The sequence below is a fragment of the Synchiropus splendidus genome, chromosome 12, assembly GCF_027744825.2.
Source record: "Synchiropus splendidus isolate RoL2022-P1 chromosome 12, RoL_Sspl_1.0, whole genome shotgun sequence".
Lineage (NCBI taxonomy): Eukaryota > Metazoa > Chordata > Actinopteri > Syngnathiformes > Callionymidae > Synchiropus > Synchiropus splendidus.
This window is the reverse complement of record NC_071345.1, coordinates 1,021,331-1,033,264: the sequence shown is the minus strand read 5'-3', so window position 1 is coordinate 1,033,264 and position 11,934 is coordinate 1,021,331. Positions and strand designations below refer to the sequence as shown.

The window sequence follows — 11,934 nt, the reverse complement described above, 5'->3', positions numbered from 1 at the left end:
CGCTTCTCTCTCGGTGGCGAAAGTGCCAACTCACTGTGCACACGCGACAGACCTGCTGCAGTAGCGCAGGGTAGCCGCCAGGGGTCGACAAACACTCGATTGACTGGCAGGAAACGTGTCGCCATCATCGAATGAAACAACTTATTAAATAAGTAATTAGGCAGCGGCCGTCATTTGCCTCTTTTTTACACAGTCACTTCAAAGCCACAGTGACCACAAACACGACGAGACGTTCAGAAAAAGTGGGTCATGTGAAAAGCCTCATAGCCTGTTAAGATGACTTTGGTGTCAGTGGTGGATGACCGAAGAAGTTGAACCCACGTGTCTGCAGGTCAGAGGAACATCCGCCCACTGTGTGTGGAGAGTCACAAATATTAGAAGCTGGTGTGACCTGTTGCTCTGTCATCTTGGAATCTACCCATCATAGTTGCAGGAAGACTGAAATGACCTTTCTCAGGTCATGTGTGCATTTTACACTCCAGCATGACTGTCTTAGCTGTTTCCACTGGAGAAGATCACATACACACAGACTGAAGAAAAAAAAAAAAGACGGGGCCTTTTTTTAAGTATTACTGGACGGACCAGGACAATAAGACGTCGGGCAACTACATGAATGGGTGCTTTAATTGAGTGTTTTTAAAGCAGTTTGGATCTGAATGTGTCTGTCTTTTATTCATGTACAAATACCAGCAAATAAAGGACTATTGTTATGATTGTTATTGTTGTGAGACGAGCCTCCGATACCGTCATTCCAGAATCAACGAGACAGCAACATTCGTGAACTGATCAATCAGATTAAGCATATCAACGCTTTAAGCGAGAACTTGCAGGAAGTTTAGTTTTCGAGCACCCGCCTGCAAGCTCACAGCATCCTCCTGGTCAGCAGGGGGCAGTGTAGCGCAACTGTACTGCGGACTGACAGCTGACGACAAGGCTCAAGCAGGCGGCGCGCGCTCCAGCCTGGCTAAGCTAATGCTAGCAGTAGGGGCAGAAGTGGAAGTTGACGGCTCCTTGTCATGGATAACACCCACGCCAAATACGTTTCCCAGAAGATCAGCAGGACGAGATGGCGACCGGTGTCGTACGCTGCCCTGCAACAGCCGGAGGTGTTTGCCAGCGGCTCCTGGGACAACGAGGTGCGTTCACCACACTCGACACTGAACGGGGTCAGAAGCAGCGGCTCGGTTGGACCGAGCAACGACGAGCGTCACCTGCCGAAGAAGAGAAGCGGGTTTTCCTGTTGTTTCCGGAAGGAACCGCAGCCGTCATAACCCGTCCATCAACCTCACACCTGAACTGTTGCCCCCCCCAGGAGAACAAGGTTTCCTTGTGGTCTCTCGTCAACGATGAAGCTTTGGGGGTGGAGGATGAGTTTGAGGGAGAGCCGCAACTTTTGTGTGAACAGAAGCACGGCGGTGACGTCATGGACCTCCAGGTGAGTGGCTGCGTCATCACTTCCTGCAGGTGTCCTCTCAGACCCGCCACATAAACACAATCAGAGCTCTAAACTGCGCCAGTCTCCTGCAGCGTTTGTTTACTGACGATCCTCTTTTGCTCTGCAGTTTTTGGATCAGGACAGAATGGTGACGGCGTCCTCGACAGGGGCAGTCACCATCTTTCACCACAATCACAACACTCAGGTAAGTCTTTGTGCCCGGTCATGGTCACTTTGTCTGCTCCTCCCAGAAACACTTCTGTGTGACCCCTGACCTCTTCCAAGTTCCAGTAAACAGATGAACCCGGCTGAGACTGTGCTTTTCTGCGTCCACAGCAGTTGGACGTTTCTCAGCTCTGGCCTCGGGCGCACCACTACCCCTGTGACAGCGCCCCCTGCACGGGTGTGGTGTGCAGCAGCCCAGAGATCGTGTCTGTCGGTGAGGATGGCAGGATCGTGGTGTTCGCAGCTGACCGGGGAGCAGTTGTCCGAACCATAGGTACGTCCGGGTCCGGGTGGGACACCGGGGCTGATGTTGACTGCCACGCTCTCCTGCGTGCTGCTGCACAGAAAACGCCGACAGCAGCACCATTCACGCTGTCACCTATTTGAAGACCACGGAGGTCCTCACAGTCAACTCCATCGGTCAACTCAAGATCTGGGACTTGAGACAGGAGAGGAACTCGCCGTCGCAGATCCTCTCTCAGTAAGAGCACGAGTGTCTTCGCTCCAAGTGCAGTCTAATGGGTTTGTTTCAGATCAGGTGACCGGATTCCGCAGCACTGCGTGGCCAGACATCCCAACCAGCAGCACATCGTGGCCACAGGGCGGCAGGACGGGATGCTGTGTGTGTGGGACGTGAGACAGGGAGCGAACCCCCTGTCCCTCATGGAGGCCCACGCCGCCGAGAGTAAGCTGCAAACGCTGGTCTGGTGACCTGCTGCCTTTGCTCAGATGAACCTGTGTGTGTGACTGCAGTCTGGGAGGTCCACTTCCACCCGACCAACCCGGATCATTTGTTCACCTGCTCCGAGGACGGCTCGCTGCTGCACTGGGAGACCTCGTCGCCCTCGGACGTGCCGGCCTTCTTACAAGGTAGGACGCAGTCCTGAGGAGGTGTGGCTGTTAGACCTGACTCATTTTTCACGTGCAGGCGGCAGGAACAGCAGCGTGATGTCTCGCAGTGCGATGGCCCCGGCCGGAGGGAACCAGTCCCTGGTCAGCGCCTGGCTCAACGGAGACTCCAGCAAGAGCCGGCTGGAAGCCACGCACATGCTGCCCAGTCAGACCCTGTCCGTCAACAGTGTGGACGTCCTGGGCCAGTGTCTCATCTGTGGGACGGACGGGGAGGCCGTGTTTGTCAACAGACAGGTGCCGGTGTAGCCGCGCTCCCGCCGTTACTCTGGATTTTGTACAAATGAAAATCATTGCTGAGTCAATAGTTCAGTTGTTTTGTTAATAAAACATTGAAAAATAAACCCTGTTTCTTCCTCCTGTTTATTCTCGTGAAGTCAACTCAGCCACTTTTTCCAGATAGAGTCCACTGACATTTTCAAAATATAAACTCCCAACAAAACGTTCTGGACTTGTGCGTCGTCCGTTCTTTTAAACACCAATATATAAGAAGTCATTTGAAAAGTTTCCCATTATGAATGTAAACAGTAATGTGCACAATTTTTTTGCACTATGCTTACATTCGCATCTTGAAGTGTGTTTTCATGAGTAAGCCATGGACCGAATACTCTCGGAAACGTTCTGGGATGAAATCGACTTCCGACGTTTTAATTTGAAGTTCGACAGGAAGCGAGCGGCGGCGCATCTGTGACGCTTGACTTTGTTGTACTTGTCATTCAGACATCGGAGGAATTTGAGGAGACCAGGAGTACCGAGCTCGTTGCGGCGGGGTCCTTGATTTAAAGGTTCCGTCGTGTCGTATCGAACCCACAGACGCTCGGGTTCGTCCTCGGCGCGCCGGGAGCGCGGCGGACACGAGTGCGGGTGAGTGGCCGCAGCTCGCCAGGCTGCCTGGCGTCGCGCTAGCTGCGCGGCTAACGCAGGCCGCGCTCCGCGGGGCTGGCGGAGCGCGCTCGAGCCAACCGTCCCGGGCTCTTGACTACACTCTGGTGCGAGAACGTCTGCTCCAGGTCGCTCAGCAGCGCGGTAAAGCGCGACTGAGGCGCGCTAGTGTTGTGCTAGCATGCGTGCTAAATGCGCCAGCAGGTTGATGTCGTGCGTGGCTTTGACCTGCTGCTATTCCGGACCTGGTCTGTGCTCTCTGCATAAGAACTGACCGGAAATATTCTGTACAATACGCCTGTTCATGTTTCACTCTTTGGCATTGAGATAAACAAATGCTACTCATTACTGTAATTTGTGTGTCTTACCTTTTGTTTTTATTCTACCTTTTGTTCTGTTATTCTGCTGCAGCTTCAATGAATTATTCTGCTTTGTGGTATTTAGTTGTCCAAAGAGATGGATCATTTGTTTTTAACTTTCGTTAGAATTCTGATTTAGTTTTAACGAATATCTTTTTGGTCATTTGTTGTGGGCATTTTCAGTCCTTTTTTGAACAGCTCTTTTCGCTTCTCCATCATTGACTTGTGGATTGAGCGTGGTATTTTCCAAAGACAGTCTGAGAGAGAGCGTGCGCTTGAGTGGGAAGGAGGAAGCAGGCGCTCTCGATGTGCACCTGCCTTTGTACGCCGCGACGGTCCGACCTGTTGGGTAACCTGGCGGATGTTCTGAATGCCTTCCTATCACAGATGGTACGCTCCTGTCAGCAGCATGCGACCGTGAGGCCACTCTCCACAGCGCCCCCAGCTGACGTCGCCCTCCTCTTCACCTCCAGCCGCCCCCTCCATGCTCTTCCATGAAGAGAGGAGAGAAGCCCGACGGACACAGGCAGATGAGACCTAAGACCTTCCCGGCCAGCAGCTACAGCGCCAACAGCCAGCAGATGCTGCAGGAGATCCGGAACAGTTTGCGGAACCTGTCCAAGCCCTCAGACCCTCCCAAAGCTGAGAGCGCCGGGAAGATGCTTCCGGAAGACTCCAGGCAGCAGAGGCGCACCAGCAACCCCAAGAACCCTCACCACAAGGCCCTGCAGGAGATCCGGGAGGCCCTGCAGCCGTTCGCCAGCACGGAGCCCGTCTTCACAGCATTCGAGGAGGTGAGCAAGCGAGCAACAACGCGGAATCATCGCGCGGCTCCCTGTGAGAGAAATGAGAAGAATGCCGAGCGGAATTCTGAGCATGTTCTGCAGCAACGTTCCTTGCCTCCGTCCTCGGAATGTTGACAAGCTTTTCCAGAACTCAAGCTTCTCCATCAGGCCGACCGTCCTGCGACTGTCACTGTTAGCCACCGGAGATGTTTAATATACAGGTGGAAGCAATATTTTGTACTTGCTCCATCGAACTTCACTGTTGATCCCTCAGTTCAACACTCGAGCACAAACTGGCTCACGCTCACGATTTGTTATGAATCTCTCCAACATTCATATTGGCAAATTCATGCAGCTTTTTCAGGTCAAACAGAAATGGTACTGAACTGTGATTTATCTCTGTGTGTTTGGCCTCATAACTGTGTGTGCGTGTGCGCGTGCGAGTGCGCGTGAGCGAAAGCTCCTTCACCACTGAGACACCTGTGTGTGTATGCAGAACCGCGGCGCGGCACTGGACTACATGGGCAAAGTGTCGTATCAGGACTCAAGGGAGCCCAAACCTGCAGGTACGTCTTCCGGTTTGGCAGAGTGCAGCGGCCCGGTCCAACACGGTGGTGTGGTGTGGTGTGGTGTGTCTGCAGGTCCCGTCCACATGCAGCATCCCATCCTGCGGAGGCCCAGCTGGAAGGGCTCCAAAGAGTCCCTAGCTCCTCGGCACCTGATGCCGGAGACCATGTACCGCTCTGACAGCCCCGGGCCGCAGGCTCAGCGGGTCAACCCCCCTCTGCCTCCTCAGGTGCGCAGCATCACGCCGCCACCTAACCGCGGCCCCGTGGCTCCGGCGCCGGCCTGGGACAGCAACCCGGCCACCAAGCGCTACTCTGGGAACCTGGACTACGCCGCCCCTCGCATCTCTCCGGTCCCTCAAGGCGCCTGGCCCGACAGCTACCCTTCTGCCTCGCCTCAGAACCAGCGGGGGATGGGCTCGGCGCCGGCAGCTCACCCACCCATCATCATGCAGAGCTCTGGCGCCACCAAGTTCACCTTTCCCTCCAGCTGGTCCCAGAACGGTTCGCCTCAGACGGACTTCCTGTCCGGGGGCAGCAGGCAGCCGCCGCCCCCGTACCCTGCTGCTCAGATGCAGGCTGGAGGCTCTGCCTCCTCGCCGTCCTACGTCAACGGCGGGAACATGGTCCCCAACAGGAACAGTCACAACCTGGACTTGTACAACCTGGGCCCGCCTCAGTCCTGGTCGCAGGCCGCCCTCAGAGCAGAACCGCAGGCCTCAGCGGGGAGCGGCAGCAACCAGGACCTGTCCCCGTCCTGGCAGCACAGTGTGCCGGCCCGCACCAATTCCTTCAACAACCACCAGCTGAGCGGCCGAGCAGGCCGTTCGCAGCCCTCGGCCACTACCGTCACCGCTGTCACGCACGCCCCCATCCTGCAGCCCGTCAAGAGCATTCGGGTCCAGAAGCCGGAGCTGCACACAGCGGTCGCCCCGACTCACCCGCCCTGGATCCAACAGGCACCGCCTCCCGCGCCGGTGCCGCCTGCCCCGGTCCCTGCAGAGGTCCCCAGCTATCAGGGACCGCCACCCCCCTACCCCAAACACCTCCTGCAGCAGCAGGCGCCGTCCAACCCGCCTGCTTACGGCGCGGGCGGCGGGAGAGAGGAGCCGGGTGAGGACGGCGGCGCTGCTGCCGAGGTCCGGGACAAGAGCGCAGAAGGTCCAGAGGTGACCTCTGCAGTGGAGAGGAAGCAGATCACCACATCGCCGGTGCCGGTGCGGCGCACCAAGAGGGACGAAGAGCCACGTGGCGAGTCGGGCCGCGTCGCGCTCTACTCGCCGCAGGCTTTCAAGTTCTTCATGGAGCAACATGTGGAGAACATCCTGAAGAACCACCAGCAGAGGATCCGCCGCAGGAAGCAGCTGGAGAGCGAGATGCAGCGGGTGAGACCAGCCGACCTGCCCTTCACCACAGCTCCTCCTCCTCCTCCTTCCTGGCGTGTGGTCGCCGCCCACTGCTGCTCTTCTCTTCGCTGCTTGGTTCATGTCCCTTCCTTCTTCTTCTTCTCGTCTTCTCTCCTGCTCCGCTCTCAGCTGACCTGAGCGCCTCCTGCTGTCACTCCCAAGTAAGATCTGTTGTTTCTGCTCGTGTTCTCGTCCTGCATGATGGTCTGGTGTGAAGGCAAATGAAGTCTCCTCGGGCCGGTGAGGCAGGGTGCGGCGGCTGTGATGTTGCATGGAAGCGGAGCACCGTCTGACCCAGTGTTCTTCGACCTTCTCTGAACCACGGCTCACCTGGTTGATTGAAAAACATCCCGAGGCTCATAACCACCGAAGGAACGGTGGAATCGGCCAAAGAGCGAGAGTCTTCGTCTAAATCCCTGACTCTCCTCTATTTTGTACGGAGCCCTGCAAGTGACATGCATGGGTTTATTGTTTTTATCTCGAGATGACCCCGGATCATTTTATCTCCAGATACAATGGTAAATGTCAGCGCGTGTGTAACTAAGCCCATGGCTTCGTAGCGGTTCGCCAGCGTTGTCCATCACTGTCTGCAGGTCAGAATATAGAAGAAGCCGCTCATCCAGTGGCTTCTGCTCAAAATAACACCACGTGTGGCCAGGCGACATCCACTCTCCGTGTGAGTCCTGCCTGAGGGAAAATGAAGCTGATTATTCACAAAATCTGGTGAGCACAAGAGAACGGTCACGATCGTAGTAAGATAACTGTTGACATGTCATGCGTGTCACTTCCAGAGCTGCGTAATTCGGCGGTGCTCCTTGCAGAAATATTTCCAAATGTTTCCATAAAGTGGAAGCGGGCCACATGGCAAACGATACCTTGGTTTATTCATTCATCTTAAATCGCTGTTTCCATTTCATCACAATCTCACAAGTCCTTTTGCGACTAACTGGCAAGTGTCTGGTCAGTGTTCGTCCTAAAGGGAGAAAATCTGACAATTTAGGCCAAAGACCTTGTAGTTTCCAGACAAATCCTTGACATTCTTTGCCTCAGCTTCATAACAGCGATGAGTCTTTCTCTCTTCACGTTTTGGAGCGACTTTGTTTGGTTCTGTGTTTAGTCTTCAGCCCGCTTTTAAACGGCAAACTCAACTTTGATAGTACTGTGTCAAAGTTTTGAAGTGAGGCGTCACGTTAGCTGTGTAAGCTCCGCGGTGCAGATCACTCCATGGTTCTGTGGTGAAGGCGTGTGATCAAGGTAGAGGCGCGTCAGCGCCCCTCACCGTGAAGCATCTGCTGGCACCAGCTGGTGAGCAGGGCGTCTGGAGACGGCGGCGCCAGTCACCAGACGGGCGAGTGGCCCTCAGGTGTGATGCTCTGTAACGGCTGTGGTTCTGCTCCCAGGTGGGTCTGACGTCAGAGGCTCAGGAGCAGATGAGGATGATGCTCTGCCAGAAGGAGTCCAACTACATTCGGCTGAAACGGGCCAAGATGGACAAGAGCATGTTCAAGAGGATCAAGACTCTGGGCATCGGTGCCTTCGGCGAGGTGTGTCTGGCCCGGAAAGAGGACACGGGGGCGCTGTACGCCATGAAGACCCTGCGCAAGAAGGACGTGCTGCTGAGGAACCAGGTGGCCCACGTCAAGGCGGAGCGCGACATCCTGGCCGAGGCCGACAACGAGTGGGTGGTGCGCCTCTACTACTCCTTCCAGGACAAGGACAACCTGTACTTCGTGATGGAGTACATCCCGGGCGGCGACATGATGAGCCTGCTGATCCGCCTGGGCATCTTCAGGGAGGAGCTGGCCCAGTTCTACATCGCCGAGCTCACCTGCGCTGTGGAGAGCGTCCACAAGATGGGCTTCATCCACCGCGACATCAAGCCTGACAACATCCTGATCGACCGCGACGGACACATCAAGCTCACCGACTTCGGCCTCTGCACCGGCTTCCGCTGGACCCACGACTCTAAGTACTACCAGAGCGGTGAGTGAGCGGCGCCAATATTCCCGTCCTGACCCAACGTCCTTGGTCATTCTAGCTCTGCAGCTAACCTAACATCATTTTCCTTCACGACTAATCACGATGACCTTTGTTTGGACCCATTTTGAATTTCTGTTTCACCTAAAGCTGCTTAAACCATCTGACTGTGAGACTGCGACACCACAGGTTATTAAACCAGTGTATTAAAACCATGACACATCATCCAGGAACATGTGTTCAGCCTGTGAAGCAGTGGACAGAGAGCTGCGGCTCTTGAGAACGGAGCTCTTCATTGGTCCTTGAGAAGAATTTCACATCCTCACTCTACACACGTGTGTCTCCCAGGTAAAATATCTGACCAGCATCCACATCAAAAGGTCTTGTTGGATCCTAATCTGAAACCATGTGCTCAGTGTAGCTAGTGACTGGGTCAGTTCTGGACACTGAGGAGGCGAGTTAGCTGCGTGCTAACCCACATGCTAGCTAGCTGTCACTCTCCCATCACTCCACCATGGTGTGGAGGGCTTTGCTCGTCCTTCAGACGCGTCATCTTCTCGAACAAAACCAAGCCAGACTTTTCAACACGACGCTGCTCCAACTCCTCCGTGACTGTGACTGAGGTGCTGAGGCGGAGCCTGGGCCAGTTGGAGTCGGACCTCAGTCAGGAACCAATGAGCGGAGCAGAAACAAACATAGCTGAATGATTCCACAGCTGGTGGTCGTTCAAGCCCTTCTGGATGCTCAACCTGTGTGTGTTTACACCAGCAGATTGTTATCGGCTGGGCGGTGCCAATATTCCCAGTCCTTGGTCAGAGTAGAACTACCGAGCGGTGAAAATCTGGTTGGAGACGCGACTGTCGGTGTCTCCAAATGCGCTGAAGTGGCGGGGCGTTTGCGAAGCGTGACCTGGCTCTGGTGCGCCCCCTGCAGGTGACCACGTGCGCCAGGACAGCATGGACTTCAGTAAGGAGTGGGAGGACCCGGCCAACTGCCGCTGCAGCGACCGCCTGAAGCCCCTGGAGCGCCGCAAGGCCCGGGACCACCAGCGCTGCCTGGCCCACTCTCTGGTGGGGACCCCCAACTACATCGCCCCCGAGGTGCTGCTGCGCACAGGTGAGGCCCCCACGCCGCCCACTCCTCCTCGCCACAGTCCGAGTCACGTGACCGCCGCTCCTCCGCAGGCTACACACAGCTGTGCGACTGGTGGAGCGTCGGGGTGATTCTGTACGAGATGGTGGTGGGGCAGCCGCCCTTCCTGGCCACCACGCCACTGGAGACACAGCTCAAGGTCGCCTCCGTCCAGCAGGTGTCTTGTTCTGCCATGTTCTCCAGTGGTGTGTAACCTGTGTTGTCGTGGTCAGGTGATCAACTGGAGCAGCACGCTGCACGTCCCGCCTCAGGCCAAGCTCAGCGCCGAGGCCTCGGACCTCATCGTCAAGCTGTGCCGCGGCCCGGAGGACCGGCTGGGCAAGAACGGGGCCGACCAAATCAAAGCCCACCCCTTCTTCCAGACCATCGACTTCTCCAGTGACCTGCGCCAGCAAGTGGCGCCCTACGTCCCCACCATCGCCCACTCCACCGACACCTCCAACTTCGACCCGGTCGACCCGGACAAGCTGCGCAGCGGCGACACCGACGACGAGGACCGTCTCAACGACACCCTCAACCTGTGGTTCCGGAACGGCAAACACCCGGAGCACGCCTTCTACGAGTTCACCTTCCGCCGCTTCTTCGACGACAACGGCCACCCGTACAGCTGCCCCAAGCCCATCGCCTACGACGGCTACGACGAGGAGCAGGGCGCCGAGGAGGCGGCCGCCCAGACCCGGGACCTGGTCTACGTGTGAGGCCCGGGACGGACCAGAGAGTCACCTGATCGCCACAAACTCGCCTGTCAATACCTTGTTTTTTTTTTTTTGTTTCTTTAAAATCAATCTGCCGCCACTTACCGCCTTTCGTCCATCACGTGACTAAACCTGCGCACTTCACCGTTACTTTGTTTTTCCAGCCGGATCAGGAGGTTTGGCGCCGACTCAGCTGGTCACCGTGGCCAGGAACTGTAATTTATTTAAACCAGCTGCTGGTGTGACCTTTAATTTATACCTGTTTCTTTTTTTTCGGGGCTTAGTGATTGAGAGTTTTTCACCAAATATATCCCGAGGGTTGGAGTAAATCAGAGTTTTTATGTAGAGCTTAGCCGAGCGAGCGTAGCTTGTGTCCTAATTTATACCTGTATTTATGATGAAGCTGTACACACGGCTGGGCGCAGCGCTGCCTAACACTCTGCCACTAACTCACCAGTAGATGGAATGTTTCTCGACCAAAGCACTAAACCCGCGACTCCTGGGCCCCGTGAGTCGCTTCCTCCGGACTCGCTGCTCTGGGTCCCTTTGTTCTGGTTTGAATGTAGACGTCTGTGCACTGGTTCTTTTTGTCCGTTGCTCGGAGCGACGCTAACAGATGTCGGGATGAATAAAGGATGGAACTCTGGTTTAAGATGGAGCCAAGTGTCGGCGTCTGTTCTCTCCTGTCTAAAGCAGCTTCACTGAACACTGACTGGGTGAGTTTGGTTCATCTGATGTTGAGGCTGAAGCAGAACTAACTGGGGTTCAACTGACAGACCCTGGACTGCAGCTGCGCTCAGGCAGGATTTAAAACACTTGGATCTGTGACTCTTAACCACATGGTTGGGCCGTCAGCGAGGGCCACTAGAAGGTTTCTTTTTTTTTGTTTTTTTTTCACCGCTGGGCCGTGAGATAGTCAGTTTTAATACACTCGCCATATATGGTGGCAGTAGTGAGTCAGTGAACCGACTTGACTGCTGCACATCTGTGATGGTGACCAGCTATGGAGAAGCTCTTGAAAATGATGGAGCAAGTGATGGCGCCCCCTACAGTAAACACTATAGGAAGAGTTTTTAAAATTACATTTTATGGCGATATGAAAATGTTCTATATTTAGACATTCTGTAGTCTATTAATTCAGAATCGTATTCATGATGAACAGTTTTCTCAACAGAACGTGACTTGCACCTGCTGCTGATCCCATGGTTTCACGTCATTTCACCAGGTTTTGGTTTGTTCACACGTATATGCTTATTGAACACATGGAGATCAGCAATCACAGCAATGAGTCAGGTCTATTCCTTGAACCTAACAAGGGTTCCATCCGTGTTCAGTTGACTCAGACTTGACTCAACCTGAATTGGCATCTGGGAAGTCAAGCCCGAGTTCAAACTCGGACCTCATCCCGTGTTCGATCTGGTTCAAAGTGGGTTTAAAGCTGATTTGTAGAGGTTCCGGATGGAATCCAGACTCCACTCAGATCAATTCCAGCAGCTTCAAGTGATGACGCACATCTGACTGAACCAAGCGATTGAGGGAGAGG

General features: G+C 55.0%; 2 protein-coding genes across 4 annotated transcripts; both read left to right on the top strand.

The window, feature by feature from the left end:
- The first annotated feature begins 865 nt into the window (after window positions 1-865).
- On the top strand, window positions 866-2,913 carry nup43 (nucleoporin 43). The gene is made up of 8 exons (XM_053880143.1): window positions 866-1,136; window positions 1,313-1,435; window positions 1,563-1,640; window positions 1,772-1,934; window positions 2,006-2,141; window positions 2,194-2,345; window positions 2,414-2,530; window positions 2,589-2,913. The coding sequence occupies exons 1-8, from the start codon at window positions 1,017-1,019 to the stop codon at window positions 2,816-2,818; spliced, it is 1,119 nt and encodes a 372-aa protein (XP_053736118.1). The 5' UTR covers window positions 866-1,016; the 3' UTR covers window positions 2,819-2,913.
- A 322-nt stretch (window positions 2,914-3,235) lies between these two features.
- On the top strand, window positions 3,236-11,670 carry lats1 (large tumor suppressor kinase 1). Of its 3 annotated transcripts, XM_053880129.1 has the most exons (8): window positions 3,237-4,200; window positions 4,284-4,604; window positions 5,092-5,161; window positions 5,237-6,546; window positions 7,968-8,550; window positions 9,478-9,660; window positions 9,729-9,835; window positions 9,909-11,667. In XM_053880129.1, exons 1-8 carry the CDS (start codon window positions 4,117-4,119, stop codon window positions 10,392-10,394), a joined length of 3,144 nt encoding a protein of 1,047 aa, XP_053736104.1. In that variant the 5' UTR covers window positions 3,237-4,116; the 3' UTR covers window positions 10,395-11,667. The 3 variants fall into 3 exon arrangements, with proteins under 3 accessions (XP_053736103.1, XP_053736104.1, XP_053736105.1); XM_053880128.1 differs by having other exon boundaries at window positions 3,236-4,200; window positions 5,092-6,546; window positions 9,909-11,670; XM_053880130.1 differs by having other exon boundaries at window positions 3,237-3,433; window positions 4,198-4,604; window positions 5,092-6,546; window positions 9,909-11,668.
- The last annotated feature ends 264 nt before the right edge of the window (window positions 11,671-11,934 follow it).